The sequence below is a fragment of the Leucoraja erinacea genome, chromosome 37 (genome assembly GCF_028641065.1).
Source record: "Leucoraja erinacea ecotype New England chromosome 37, Leri_hhj_1, whole genome shotgun sequence".
Classification (NCBI taxonomy): domain Eukaryota; kingdom Metazoa; phylum Chordata; class Chondrichthyes; order Rajiformes; family Rajidae; genus Leucoraja; species Leucoraja erinaceus.
This window is the reverse complement of record NC_073413.1, coordinates 9,473,050-9,488,957: the sequence shown is the minus strand read 5'-3', so window position 1 is coordinate 9,488,957 and position 15,908 is coordinate 9,473,050. Positions and strand designations below refer to the sequence as shown.

General features: G+C 47.0%; 1 protein-coding gene across 4 annotated transcripts in view; it reads left to right on the top strand.

Moving 5' to 3' along the window:
* Positions 1-14,323, top strand: part of csf2rb (colony stimulating factor 2 receptor subunit beta) — a 48,440-nt gene extending 34,117 nt beyond the window's left edge. For all 4 annotated transcript variants that reach the window (XM_055663339.1, XM_055663336.1, XM_055663338.1 and 1 more), the window contains exons 11-14: positions 5,864-5,948; positions 7,668-7,737; positions 10,877-10,989; positions 11,588-14,323. In XM_055663339.1, coding sequence (XP_055519314.1) covers positions 5,864-5,948; positions 7,668-7,737; positions 10,877-10,989; positions 11,588-12,728 — 1,409 coding nt within the window. In that variant the 3' untranslated portion in view covers positions 12,729-14,323. The remainder of the gene's footprint in view (positions 1-5,863; positions 5,949-7,667; positions 7,738-10,876; positions 10,990-11,587) is intronic.
* Positions 14,324-15,908: the final 1,585 nt, after the last annotated feature.

Below are 15,908 nucleotides of genomic sequence, written 5' to 3'. Positions count from 1 at the left end.
GGCCCACTATCCACCCTAAATTTGCAGCGCTCTGTAAGCCCACCAATATTCCACCGCAAAATCTGCGGAGGACCTCGCCAAGAGAGTAAAAGAACTCGACGGCGAGGCAAAAACCGTGGGGTTAATTAAAGCGCCGATGGCCGGCAGAACGGTTCGGAGGCGGTTCCCCTACCGACGTGCAATGACTGGGGCTGGTGAAGGAACAAGTCGGCCTTTTCCGAATATGCGCAGTTGACGCACTGCTTCTGGGACACGAGGAAATGTGAATTTTCCCACTAGGAACCAGGGGCAACAAATTCCACCGGTAACCATGGAGGTAGGTGGATCTGGTCCTGATAGAAACATATTAAGCGCGACACAGCTGAATCATCTGTTTCAGTTGTTAAGCTCACTTTAGAGAAATTGGGGTTTCTAATTCATCCAGATAAATCCAAATTAACACCAGGCACAGTTATTGATTACTTGGGTTTCACTATTACTCAGATTACATATCAGTGACTCTGCCCAGGGACAAAAGGCTGCAGTTAATTGAAGGCTGTATCGAGCTCATTGCACAGCAATGACCTTCAATTAGACAGGTGGTCAGCCTGATTGGCAAATTAGTGGCTTTGTTTCCAGCTGTGCAGTTTGGACCTCTGCATTACCAACAATTACAGAGAGCTAAGGAGCAGGCACTGAGAATACACTCAGGGCATTTTGACAGACCTATGCAATTACGAGCTGCAGCCATTGCTGAAGTACAATAGTGGATCATGAATGTCTCAAGTCGTTCCAGCAAAATTCTGGTTGAACCACCTTCCATTGTCTTACAGACTGATGTCAGTGCTCTAGGTTGAGGCGCTACTGATACTATTTCCAGCTGTGGAGGCAGATGGAATATGCATGAGGTACCTCTTCTGCAATCATGAGGGATTAATTATTTAGAGCTTTTCGGAACATTTTATGTGCTTAAAGCTTATTGCTCTACTAAGTGTCACTTGCATGTTCAGGTTCAGATTGACAACACTACGGCAGTGGCGTATGTTAATCACATAGGTGGAATCAAGTCGGAATCTTGTGATAGATTGGCAAATTTGATTTGGAGCTGGTGTATTACCAGAGTCATTTGGCTCTCAGCAGTCCACCTACCAGGTAGATGTAACATAGTGGCAGACACAAGGTCACGCAAATTCAATGACAACACAGAATGGATGTTGAATCATGAGATATTTAACAATTTTGTTGCTCGGTTTGGAATGCCGGATATTGATTTGTTTGCATCCAGACTAAACCACCAGTTACCGAAATATATTTCATGGGAACCAGATCCTGGGGCAGTAGCGGTGGATGCATTCTCGCTGCATTGGGGTGGAATGTTTTTGTGTGCATTTCCTCCATTTTGCCTCATCAGTCGGTGTCTGCAAAAAATCAAGCAGGTCTCCGCCTCAGGAGTATTGGTGGTACCCGACTGGCCGACTGAGCCATGTTTTGCAGCTTATTACACAGCCCCTTATGACTGTTCCCAAACATAGAAACCTACTGGTGCACCCTGTAACTGCCGATCAACATCCTTTACATGATCGTATTGATCTATTAATTTGCAGATTCTAAGAAGGCCATACCTGGGAAGAGGACTATCCGATCGCAGCGTGGATGTTATTACTGTGGCCTGGAGGGATAGTACCCAAAAGCAGTATATCTCTTATATAAGAAAATGGGAGGTGTTTTGCTTCTGGCAGAATATTTCATATCATATGGCAGACATCCCAGACGTGCTAGAATTCCTGTCAACTCTCTATTTCAATGTAAAGTTAAGCTATAGTGCGATCAATACGGCCAGAAGTGCCCTGTCCTCATATTTATGGATGGGATCAGAACAACATTCTGTGGGGTCACACTCTCTAGTCTCCAGATTCATAAAGGGAAGTTTTAATTCCAATCCTCCCAGGCCCAGGTATTCGGTAATCTGGAATGTAGGGGAAGTACATATGCTCCTTCGTCGGTGGACTCCTGTTACAGCCCTGTCTTTGGCCAAACTCACCATGAAGGTAGTCATGCTCATGGCACTGGTCTCGGCGCAACGGATGCAGACATTGCAGAAGCTGCGACTAGACAGGATGGAGGTATCTGCAGATGCCACTACCTTTTACATCTATGATCTACTCAAGCAGAGCAGACCGGGGGGTGACAGGGTTTAAGATTATCTTTTCGGCTTACCCTACGGATTCACGCCAGGTGTGGTGACACACCTGATAGATTACATCGAGGCCACCAGAACCTTAAGAGGTGTGGAATCAGCATTGTTTATCAGCCACAAATAAACGCATAGTAAGGTATCGGTTCAGACAATTTCAAGGTGGCTGAAGCAGGTTCGGATTTATGCAGGTATTGACACTGACAATTTTAAATCTCATTCCACCAGGGCGGCATCAACATCAGTGGCTATGGAAATGGATGTCCCCATAGACCATATCCTCGCGGCCGCAGGATGGTCAAATGAATTGATGTTCCAAAAATATTATCATAAACCAATTGTCGAACCAGGGGTATTTGGCCATTCTGTTTTGAGTTCTGATTTATAGTTTCCCCCGGGGACAGAAGGGGTTGCTATTGTTTTCTTTATAAAATAAACCATTAATACATTTAAATCAATATTATGGTTTAATGCATTGTTGATTATTTACTCATTCTGAGTCAATTGATGCAGTGAGACGCCTGGATTTGAATCTACGGCACGAAATCACAGAGCTTTGAAACTGTAGCACCCAAGTTACGTAATTAGTCTAAATAATCCTAAATTGGCTATTGTAGCAGTTGTAATCACACTGGTGTGCCCAAGGATTACTTGGGTTTTTTCAGCTATCTATCTGCGAGCTAAGTTTAATATGATAACGCTATATACGATATATATCTAGGTACGTACACCGGATATAAGTTCATGGTGATCAGACTTAAGTCTTAAAGATTACCATATGTATTGGTTGCTAACCAGACGCGAGGGCAATAGCGATGATGTATTCTCGCTGCATTGGGATAAATTGCTGTTTCTACTACATCTGACAACTGTCTGTGCCTGCTTCAAGTCAAATAGACTCAGGCTCAGGTCTTATAGTCCTAATGTGGCCTCTAAGCCATGGTATCCACTCATTCTGGGTGTGATTATAAGAACCCTTATAGAAACATAGAAATTAGGTGCAGGAGTAGGCCATTCGGCCCTTCGAGCCTGCACCACCATTCAATATGATCATGGCTGATCATCCAACTCAGTATCCCGTACCTGCCTTCTCTCCATAACCCCCTGATCCCCTTAGCCACAAGGGCCACATCTAACTCCCTCTTAAATATAGCCAATGAACTGTGGCCTCAACTACCCTCTGTGGCAGAGAGTTCCAGAGATTCACCACTCTCTGTGTGAAAAAAGTTCTTCTCATCTCGGTTTTAAAGGATTTCCCCCTTATCCTTAAGCTGTGACCCCTTGTCCTGGACTTCCCCAACATCGGGAACAATCTTCCTGCATCTAGCCTGTCCAACCCCTTACGAATTTTGTAAGTTTCTATAAGATCCCCTCCTCAATCTTCTAAATTCTAGAGAGTATAAACCAAGGTTCCTTAAATTACAGTAGCTGCTTTCCACCCCTTCATTGGGGAAGAGGATCCCCTACATGATCAGCTAACTTATTGATTTACAGATTCTAAGAAGACCCTTTCTCGGAATGGGACTAGTTGACCGTGCCATGGATATACTAACTACGGCCTGGAGGGACAGCACTAAAAAACAGTATATCTCCTACATAAAAAAAATGGGAAGAGTTTTGTTTACAAAATAACATCTTGTACGAGACAGCGCACATTTCTAACATTCTGGAATTCCTCTCAAAACTTCACGTTGACGAGAGATTGAGATACAGTGCTCTGACTTGTGCCAGAAGTGCGTTGTCCTCATATTTGTTGCCAAGCTTAAGTCACTTGGTTGGGTCCCATCCATTAATACAGTACAACATTCCCGATGTTAGGGAAGTCCAGGACAAGGGGTCACAGCTTAAGGATAAAGGGGAAATCCTTTAAAACCGAGATGAGAAGAACTTTTTTCACACAGAGAGTGGTGAATCTCTGGAACTCTCTGCCACAGAGGGTAGTTGAGGCCAGTTCATTGGCTATATTTAAGAGGGAGTTAGATGTGGCCCTTGTGGCTAAGGGGATCAGTGGGTATGGAGAGAAGGCAGGTACGGGATACTGAGTTGGATGATCAGCCATGATCATATTGAATGGCGGTGCAGGCTCGAAGGGCCGAATGGCCTACTCCTGCACCTAATTTCTATGTTTCTATGTTTCTATACAATACAATACAATTTATTGGATTGTATTAATGGATGGGACCCAACCGAGTGACTTAAGCTTGGCAACAAATATGAGGACAACGCACAATTCTGGCACAATTCAGAGCACTGTAGCTCAATCTCTCGTCTGGTTTATCCAGGTTTATGAGGCGTATTTTTAACTTAAACTCTCCCAGACCCAGGTATATAAAAATATGGGATGTAGATGCAGTTTTAACACTACTTCTCCAGTGGACTCCAGCTTCATCCCTGCCCCCTCTTCGGCTCACTTATAAAGTAGTGATGCTCATGGCTTTAGTATCAGCTCAACAGGTCCAGTCATTACAGATGCTGCGTCTCGATAGGATGGCGATCTCTACCAGTGATATTACGTTTTGTGTCTATGATCTCATTAAACAGAGCAGACCTGGTGTTCTCAAGCTTCAATTCATGGCATACCCCTTAGATCCCCGATTATGTGTGGCCACACACCTCCAACAATATATTAAAGTAACCAAGGTTCTTAGAGGGTCAGAACTTACATTATTTATCAGTCACAAAAAACTGCATAAAAAGGCTTCAGCTCAAACCATCTCTAGGTGGTTAAAGCAGGTCCTGAGGCGGGGATAGACCCTGATGTGTTTATCTCATTCCACCAGGGCTGCAGCTACGTCAGCAGCAAGGGTCCTGGACGTCTGATTGGACCAAACCCTAGCGGCAGCAGGATGGTCCTCAGAACACATGTTCCAGACATATTACAATAAACCTGTAACGAGGTCGAGTGAGTCCGCAAACTCTATTTTAAGTTCTGTTTTGTAAACCCCTCTCGAGTGTAAGAGGGGTTTTTTCTATTTAATTTGTCCATTAAAAATGGTGTTCAGCATGTTCCAAATGTTGTCATGACTCAATACTTGATTTCCACTCCTCCTTGGTCAATCACGCAGTGTGTGACGCATGGACTCGTTCCACGGCATGAAGTCACAGAGCTTCAGAATCTTCACGTAGTCACTCACGTGACTCCGAAGTAAAATAGTAAGATTAAATGAGAACTTACCAGTTTGAAGTTTGATCTTTATTTTATGAGGAGTTACGTCGAGGGATTTCGCGCCCTCTGCTCCCACCCTCCTCATAAAATACAGCTGGTAGTTGCTTGTTCTCCAATCTTACTATTATCAGTTCTGTGACTTCACACCGCTGCTTTGAAGATTGACGCGCATGCGGGCTGACGGTTTCTTCACATAATCGCTCATCGTATCTCCTCATAAAATAAAGATCAAACTTCAAACTGGTAAGTTCTCGTTTAATCTTACTATTAAAGTGTACATTTACCCAGGATGGACATAAAAAGCTGGAATAACTCAGCGGGTCAGGCAGCATCTCTGGAGAGAAGGAGTAAGTGACGTTTTGGGTCGAGACCCTCACATCAGACCTACGAAGAGTCTCCACTCGAAACATCACCTATTCCTTTTTCTCCAGAGATGCTGCCAGACCCGCTGAGCTTCTCCAGCGTTTTGTGTCTATCCCAAGTTTGATGATCATCTTATTCAATATGTTCCTTTGGTTATTCAGATAAGGAGTCCCTCATCATTGTGGCTTGCAGCCTGCTGATATTCCTTATCATTGCCACACCAATCGCCGCTCTGTTGATAAAAAGGTGAGGTTGATTATTCTTCTTCAACTATCCGAGCGCTTTCTCAGTTGGAGTAACTCAGCGGGACAGGCGGCATCTCTGGAGAGAAGGAATGGGTGGCGTTTCAGGTCGAGACGCATCGGCAGACTGCGGGTCAGAGGAGAGGGAGGTACAGCGATATGTGGAAGGGTAAGGTGTGAAAACGAGAGATCAAAGGGGAACAAAGATCAAGATAAATGAGGAATGGTTCACTGTTGGCTGAGGGGAAGGTGACTACGAGGTGCACAATTAGTAACCTTTAATCAGGAGGAGAGATAAACTAGTCGGGGAACTAGGAAGGGGGAGGGAAGCATGGGTTACTTGGAGTTAGAGAAATCAATATTCATACCTTTGGGTTGTAAGCTGCACAAGCGAAATACGAGGTGCTGATCTTCCAAGAAGGGTCTCGACCAGAAATGTTACCCATTCCATCTATAGCCTCCCTTTGATCTGGTATTTTGTTGATCTGGTTCACATGCTTGATCAATGGTGTTTTATCATTAATGTTTTATTATTAATAATGTTTAGTGTTTTCTGAGTCATTCGTTACTGCCACCGTATGTCATGTTGTTACTTGTGGGCGGAGCACCAAGGCAAATTCCTTGTATGTGAATACTTGGCCAATAAACTTACTTACTTATCCAGAGACGCTGCCTGTCCCGCTGAGTTACTCCAGCATTTTGTGTCTATCTTCAGTGTAAACCAGCAGTTCCTTCCTATACACGAGTCAAGAGCAAAGATTATAGAGCGTAGCAAGATGCGCCACTCTGCGAAAAAAGCGTAGTATGACATGGGTATGACATGCTGCCATTTTAGTGAGCTGCAATTTACAATACTATTAATAAAATCTACAATAATATTAACTAAATATGTGAAGTGATCGATGCTGTATAATACACTGTTCCCTACAACACTGATTACACCAAAGATACTAGAGGAGCATTGCCCGCTGCCTCGGGAGCGCCGACCACGGGCAGACGCTTGAGGGTCTCCCGCCGGCTGCCTTCACCTGGTATCGGGGGGAACCGAGAATCAGTCCTGGATCAACTCAGGAGTGGAGGAAACGTCCTCTTCCCCCAAAGATACTAGAGGAACCTCTAGTATCTTTGCTTTTCCCTGCAACCTGATGTAAGAGCAGATTGTGTAACTGTGGACTCCGTCCCCGCTACCAAAGATGTCGCGTTCAGCTTACACAAATGGCGGCCGTGACGTTCCGTTACGTACTACACATCAGTCCATTGGATTTCGGAGGAGTGGTCTATCTTGCTCTGCTCTATAATCTTTGGTCAAGAGTGTTTAATTGTCATCTATAATTGTACATAAATGTCGCATGGGTCAAATACCAGGATTTGAGAGCCTGAGCTGCAGGTGGAGGTCGGGCATGCTCGGACATTATTCCTTGGAGCGCAGGAGGACGAGGGGTGATCTTATGTAGGTGTATAAGATCATGACGGGGGTAGATATGGTAGATGCACAGAGTCTTTTAACCTGTATAGGGGAATCAAGACCCAAGGATCAGTGTAAGCACCAGCACAGACTAGATGGGCCGAATGGCCCGAATCTGAGAGCATCTCTGTGTTTCCATCTGTTATGAATGAGTTATTATAACACATGGAAATACATAAATGACATTTTCCTCCTTACCTCAGGAACCCTGGCTTCTTATTACTGATTTTTTTTAAATTATTGTTCTGTTCACTCCAGGAAGAAGAAAATGTGGTTGGATGGTATTCCAGACCCAGCCAAGAGCCAGCTTTTCCACAAGCGTGGACAGGTAAATGATTTTCAATGCCCTGCATTACATGGGCATAGAGTGCTATACTGTGGAAACGGGCCCTTCAGCCCAACCTGCCCACACCGCCCAACATGCCTCAGCTACACTAGTCCCACTTTCCTGCACTTGGTCCATATCCCTCCAACCTATCCAATGTCCTATCCACGTACCTGTCTACCTGTTTCTTAAATGTCGGGATAGTCCCAGCCTGAATTAAATGTCAGGATAGTCCCAAACATTCCAGGAACCCAGCCCTATCCACTGGGAATGGGAAAACATTCCTTAAGTTCTCGGAGCAGAATTAGGTCATTTGTCCCATCATGTCTACTCCGCCATTCAATCATGGATGACCTGTCCTTCCCTGTCAACCCCATTCTCCTGCCTTCTCCCCCTAACCCCTGACACCCGTACTAATCAAAAATCTATCTATCTTTGCCTTGAAGATATCCATTGACTTGGCCTCCACAGCCTTCTGTGGCAATGAATTCCACAGATTCACCACCCTGTGACTAAAGAAATTCCTCCTCATCTCCTTCCTAAAGTACATCCTTCCTAAAGTAGATCTGAAGCTCTGGCCCCTGGTCCTAGAATCTCCCACCATCCTCCCCACATCCACTCTATCAAGGCCTTTCACTATTCGGTACGTTTCAATGCAGTCCACCCTCACCTTTCTAAACTCCAACGAGTACAGGCCCAGTGCCGTCAAACGCTCATCATATATTAACCCGTTCAATCCTGGGTCCACATTTCCTTTAAACTTTATCCCTCTCACCTTAAAGCTGCGCCCTCTGTGAAAAAGTTACCCCTCAGATTCCTATTAAATCTTTTCCCCTTCACCTTGAACCCATGTCCCCTGGTTCTCGATTCCCGTACTCTGGGCAAGAGACTCTGTGCGTCTACCCGATCTAGTCCTCTCATGAGTTTACGGAAGCCCATTGTTGTATTCGAGGGCTAAATAACTCACAAACGACCCTTGGTATACCGAGACGATGTGTCTTTATTTCAAGTCAACATGACTGCTCTCAAGCCCTCCCTGAGGAAACATTCTTCGAGGAGAGCCCTCTAGCGGTGACTTCAGGACACAACACATAGAAACATAGAAATTAGGTGCAGGAGTAGGCCATTCGGCCCTTCGAGCCTGCACCGCCATTCAATATGATCATGGCTGATCATCCAACTCAGTATCCCATCCCTGCCTTCTCTCCATACCCTCTGATCCCCTTAGCCACAAGGGCCAGATCTAACTCCCTCTTAAATATAGCCAATGAACTGTGGCCTCAACTACCCTCTGTGGCAGAGAATTCCAGAGATTCACCACTCTCTGTGTGAAAAAAGTTCTTCTCATCTCGGTTTTAAAGGATTTCCCCCTTATCCTTAAGCTGTGACCCCTTGTCCTGGACTTCCCCAACATCGGGAACAATCTTCCTGCATCTAGCCTGTCCAAGCCCTTAAGAATTTTGTAAGTTTCTATAAGATCCCCTCTCAATTTCCTAAATTCTAGAGAGTATAAACCAAGTCTATCCAGTCTTTCTTCATAAGACAGTCCTGACATCCCAGGAATCAGTCTGGCGAACCTTCTCTGCACTCCCTCTATGTCAATAATGTCCTTCCTCAGATTTGGAGACCAAAACTGTACGCAATACTCCAGGTGTGATCACCCATGCTTCTGGTTTAAACCAGTCTGTTCTTAGAGTCTCGACATGAAGTAAGAATAGAGGGCGGAGCTTTAAGGTGAGAGGGGTAAATATTAAAGGAAATGTGGACCCAGGATTGAACGGGTTAAGGTATGATGAGCGTTTGACGGCACTGGGACTCTACTCGTTGGAGTTTAGAAAGGTGAGGAGGGACCTCATTGAAACGTACCGAATAGTAAAAGGCCTTGATAGAGTGGATGTGGGGAGGATGGTGGGAGATTCTAGGACCAGGGGCCACAGCTTCAGAATTAAAGGATGTACTTTAGGAAGGAGATGAGGAGGAATTTCTTTAGTCACAGGGTGGTGAATCTGTGGAATTCATTGCTACAGAAGGCTGCGGAGGGCAAGTCAATGGATATCTTCAAGTCAAAGATAGATAGATTTTTGATTAGTACGGGTGTCAGGGGTTAGGGGGAGAAGGCAGGAGAATGGGGTTGACAGGGAAGGACAGGTCAGCCATGATTGAATGGCGGAGTAGACTTCATGGGCCAAATGACCTAATTCTGCTGCGAAAACTTAAGGAACGTTTTCCCATTCCCTGTGGATAGGGCTGGGTTCCTGGAACGTTGAGTTGAGAGTGGAGCTTTGAGGGGAACATTGAGGAGAGTGTTGAGTGGAGGTCAGTTCAGTTTATTGTCACGTGTACCGAGGTCCGGTGAAAAGCATTTTTCGATACGTGCTATGTAGTCAGCGGAAAGACTATACAAGATTACAATCAAGCCATCCACAATAGACAATAGACAATAGACAATAGGTGCAGGAACAGGCCCTTCGAGCCAGCACCGCCATTCAATGTGATCATGGCTGATCATCCCCAATCAGTACCCCGTTCCTGCCTTCTCCCCATATCCCCTGACACCGCTATCTTTAAGAGCCCTCTCCAGCTCTCTCTTGAAAGCATCCAGAGAACCTGCCTCCACCGCCCTCTGTGAGGCAGAGAATTCCACAGACTCACCCACTCTCTGTGAGAAAAAGTGTTTCCTCGTGTCTCCGTTCTAAATGGCTTACTCCTTATTCTTAAACTGTGTGTGTGGCCCCTGGTTCTGGACTCCCCAAACATCGGGAACATGTTTCCTGCCTCTAGATTGTGGGCACAGCTTTTAAGGTGGGATGGCGGAAGTTTGAAGGAGGTTTATGTTATTTTAGAAAAGGAGTGGTGGATGTTTGGAACTCGTGGCCAGGGAAGGTGGGGAAAAGGTATGATATGGACGACACACAGTGCCGAAGACCCGGGTTCGATCCTGACTACGGGTGCTGTCTGTACGGAGTTTGTACGTTCCCCCCTGCGTGGGTTTTCTCCGGGTGCTCCGGTTTCCGCCCTCTGAGGCAGAGAATTCCACAGACTCACCACTCTCTTTGAGATGCAGGATGAAGGGAATAACGTTTCGTGCAAGATAAAGTCCTGTCAAGTCCGATTAAATCTGTGCGCATCTCTCCCCCTTCAGAGCGGTGCTTTGAGATCCACGACCACTCTGGAAACGGCGAGTATGGAAGAGGGCAGCATCTGTAAGGTGGTGACGGCAGATTCCCTCACTCCCCCTCCCCAGATCATCCCAAGGTAGGTGTGTCGGAAGGAAATGCAGACGCTGGTTTAAACCAAAGATAGACACAAAAAGCTGGAGCACCTCAGCGGGACAGGCAGCATCTCTGGAGAGAAGGAATGGGTGACGTTTCGGGTCGAGACCCTTCTTCAGCCTGGATAGGGATAAGGGAAACGAGAGATGTAGATGATGATGTAGCAAGAAAAAGGACAGTGAATGAAAGATATGCAAAAAAAGTGCATGTCCGTAATCTCTGTACACCAAAGACCATATCTCTCGTTATACCTATCGCTAACCAATCTGAAGAAGGGTCTCGACCCGAAACGTCACCCATTCCTTCTCTCCAGAGATGCTGTCTGTTACTCCAACGTGTTGAAAAATCTTCACGAGTCTTCCCGTGCTTACCTGCCGTTAGCGAGTCTTCCCGAGTACCCGCCGTTAGCGTTACGAGCTGCTAAGAGACGTCCCCGAGCTCCAACGTACCCACTACGTTCATTCTCCGTGCTTACCACGAGTTTGATTTTTTTTTTTTAACTCGGGAGAGCTCTTGGAATGAACTCGTACCGTGGGACAGGGCTTTAAGTCTTGTTAACAGACTGTGTTACTTTTCCACAGGGAACAATCCAAATACCAGATGAAAGAGGGTTATTCTTCCCCTCCAGTATCGGGAGAGGGAGACAAAGCGGAGAGAATTTACCAGGGGTTTAAACCCGAGCCAGGAGAGGTCTCTGCCAACGGCACCTCGCTGACAGAAGCATCAGACTACAACGGGCCGTACTTGTTCAATTTCCAAGATGTCTCGACCATCCTCGGCGAGTTCTCGGAGCCGAAGACCACGACCGGTGAACGTGCCAACCGCCCCGAGCGCGGGCCGGCGCCCCCCGGGTACGTGGAGCTGCCGCCGATGGCCAGTGGAGGGTTAGGGGGCACGGACCAGTTCCCCCCGGCGCCCGGCCCACCCGCGCCCTATATCCTGCTCCCACCGGCCCCAGCGAGCAACGCCAACGACGCCATTCACGCGGACAACCTGGAGGAACCCAGCTTCCCGTCATTCTATGCCATGTCCATGCCACCCACCAATGCCACCCCCGTTCCTTCATCCCAGGTTGTCCCCGACTGTAAGGCCACGGATATCTCCCTTTCAGGTCAACAGGGCCCATATGTGGCTGCCCTGCAGCCCGCTCCCCCCACTCAAGGGGTAGACCCCTTGTTGGGAAGCAAGGATGCAACGGCAGAGCACGGGAGGACCTCACCAGACAACATCTCACTGGACCACCCCATTGTTGACCCCTGGCCTGCAACCTCCGGTGGCTACGTGTCGACCCCTCCTGCGGAACAAATGGCCCCCTTGACCCCCAAGCACCAAGACCCAAGCTTGCCGGATGACCCACAGTCCCAGCCTCCGATGTCAAAGATGGATGCCCACCAGGCTCCAGGAACGCATTCCTCCACAAAGCCTCAGGTGGACCTGCAGAAGACGGTGGCCAAAGAGGCAGAGTCTCCACACATGGACACGGCGAATAACGAGGCCTCAGAGCTCATCTTGTTCCAGTCAGGAGCTAATCCCATTCTCTTCCAGCAGATCGGAGATTATTGCTTCCTTCCCGGTTCCTTGCCGACCAAGGAAACCGAAACCACCAAAGGCCACATCTCATCCACAAAATCAGAGCCTTCAAATAAGCCTCTGGACTCCTTGGAGAAGCAGCCCCCTTGCCAGCATTCCCCCTCCCCTTCTCACCACATCGCTTGTTCTTAGATTAGAGATACAGCGCGGAAACAGGCCCACTTTGGCCCGCCGGGTCCACGCCGACCATCGGTCACCCGTTCACGCTAGTTGCACGTCATCTCATCCACTCCCTACGCACGCTCACACGCGGGGGGAAATTTACGGGGACTTCTTAGCCCCACATTAACCCGCGAGTCTTTGGGATGTGGGAGGAAGCCGGAGAACCGACGAGTGGGTGCAAACTCCACAAAGACAGCAACCGAGGTCAGGATCAAACCCGCGGCGTGGGGCGGCGGCTCCAGGAAAGTAGAGTGCAGGAGCAGGCCCTTCGGCCCATAATTTGAAACTATATATTTTTTAAACAGAATTGATTAACTTTTATGAAACAGCTCAGGAAGCCAGAAGTGGAACAGATGAATGTGAAGCATTTCTTCGGCCGGTAGCAACTAACCAGCTTGTCTAGCAGTGAAATATTTAGGCTATTCTAAGATGCGCAACAATTAAGAGTATTAACCTTTGGATTTTAGAGATACAATGTGTAAACAGGCCCTTTGGCCCACCGAGTCCACAGCAACTAATGATACATTAGCACTATCCTGCAAACTCGGGACAATCCACAATTATTCCAAGCCGATTAACCTACAAACCCGCACGTCTGTGGAGTGTGGGGGGAAATGGGAGCACCCGGAGAAAACTAAGGTGGACAGGGGGAGAACTTGCGAACTCTGTACAGACAGCACCCATGGTCAGGATCGAACCAGGGTCTCTGGCGCTATAAGGCCAGCGACTCTACCGCTGCGCCACCGTGCTGTCCTGCAGTTATTAGTTGGTGAACAAAGGCAGTGCAGACCAGACCATTTCTACCAAACCTTCATGGGAATTCACTGGTCCATTGCCTTGGACCAAGAGACATTGAGATCACAGCTGGAACAATAGTCATAGAGTGATACAGCGTGCAAACAGGCCCTTCAGCCCAACTTACCCACACCTACCAACTTGTCCCAGCTGCACCAGTCCCACCTGCCCATATCTGCCTAAACCTGTCCTACCTCAGCTTTCCAGCATCTGCGGCGTTTTGTTACCCAGGCCTATCTGCCCACTCACTGCTATCCCACCCCCCCCCTCTCCCGAGTGAGTTAAACTCATGTCCTGTCTGCTTGGGTCTGATCCCCAGCAGAGTGAGGTGGAAGGATTTAGTTTGCCCCTCTTAGTCATTGCGTCTAGAGTGATACAGTATGGAAACAGGCCCTTCGGCCCACCCTGCCCACACCGGCCAACATGTCCCAGCTACACCAGTCCCACCTGCCTACATTTGGCCCATATTTATCCAAACCTGTCCTATGCATGTACCTGCCTAACTGTTTCTTAAACGTTGGGATAGTCCCAGCCTCAACTACCTCCTCTGGCAGCTTGTTCCATACACCCACCACCCTTTGTGTGGAAAAAGTTACCCCTCAGATTCCTATTAAATCTTTTCCCCTTCACCTTAAACATTTATCCTCTGGTACTCGATTCACTTACTCCGGGCAAGAGACTCTGTGCATCTATCTACCCGATCTATTCCTCTTGTTGATGTTCCACATGCCTGCTCACTGTTGACTCTGCATGGCAATTTCTTATAAAAATTACTGCAAAAAAAAATCTATTTTTAAATTCTGATATTATTTTATAATTGTGATATAGCTTGTAACAAATAACGTCTATTTTTGAGAGTGTCATTTTTATATTCACAGTGCTTTGTAACGATTAAAACATTCAGTTATATTTTGCAAGATGTGAAATGTCCCCTCTTTTCTCATCCACTCCCTACCAGTTCTGGTTCTGGACTCCCCCAACATCGGGAACATAAGCTGGTGTAACTCAGCGGGACGGGCAGCATCTCTGACCCAAAACGTCACCCATTCCTTCCCTCCAGAGATGCTGCCTGTCCCGCTGAATTACTCCAAATTTTTGTGTCTACGGTTTAAACCAGTGGCCCCTGAGTCCATTTATTTATGGACTTCTCTTCGGCTTTTAACACAGTTAACACAGTCACCATCTGCAACCGCCTTCTGGATCTACAAGTCAACCCATCACTTATCCTGTGGATAAAAGACTTTCTGCAGGACCGGCCTCAGCATGTGATGGTAAATGGTTTTAAATCCAAGAACATGATTTTAAACACTGGTGTCCCCCAGGGTTGTGGCTTATCACCGATTTTATTTTCCATCTACACAAACAACATAACAAATAATAACAGTGACATTTCCCTTTTTAAGTATGCAGATGATATTATAGAAACTTACAAAATTCTTAAGGGGTTGGACAGGCTAGATGCAGGAAGATTGTTCCCGATGTTAGGGAAGTCCAGGACAAGGGGTCACAGCTTAAGGATAAGGGGGAAATCCTTTAAAACCCGAGATGAGAAGAACTTTTTTCACACAGAGAGTGGTGAATCTCTGGAACTCTCTGCCACAGAGGGTAGTTGAGGCCCAGTTCATTGGCTATATTTAAGAGGGAGTTAGATGTGGCCCTTGTGGCTAAGGGGATCAGAGGGTATGGAGAGAAGGCAGGTACGGGATACTGAGTTGGATGATCAGCCATGATCATATTGAATGGCGGTGCAGGCTCGAAGGGCCGAATGGCCTACTCCTGCACCTAATTTCTATTTTCTATGTTTCTATGTTTCTATATGGCCCTGGTGCCCACATCAAGGATCACACTTCTCTGGCTGCCTACTATCAGCAGGTCAACACCCTGATGCTGTGGATCAAAGAGAGCTCTCTGGAGCTTAACATCTCCAAGACCAAGGAGCTGTGTTGTGGGAGGAGGCGAACATCTTCCCCCCAACCTCTCTTTGAACCTCTGAGGTTGAATGGGCAGACAGTTGAGCAGGTAGAGGCCTTTAGATACCTGGGCACAGAGATTGACACCCACCTGTCCTTCTCCCAGCACACAGACTCTGTGTACAAGAAGGCACAGCAACGCCTGTTCCTGCTGAGGAAACTCAGGAGCTTTGATGTCAGACAGGACATTTTAACAGCTGTCTATAAATCACTTATAGAATCTGTACTCGCCTTTAACATCACATCCTGGTTCACCCTCACCTCTGTCAAAGACAAATCAAAGCTTTCCCGGTCCATCGATCAGGCAAGCAAAATAACTGGCAAAACTCAAAATCAATTATCAGTACTCCACATCCAGGCAGTTAAAAGGAAAGCCAACCTCATT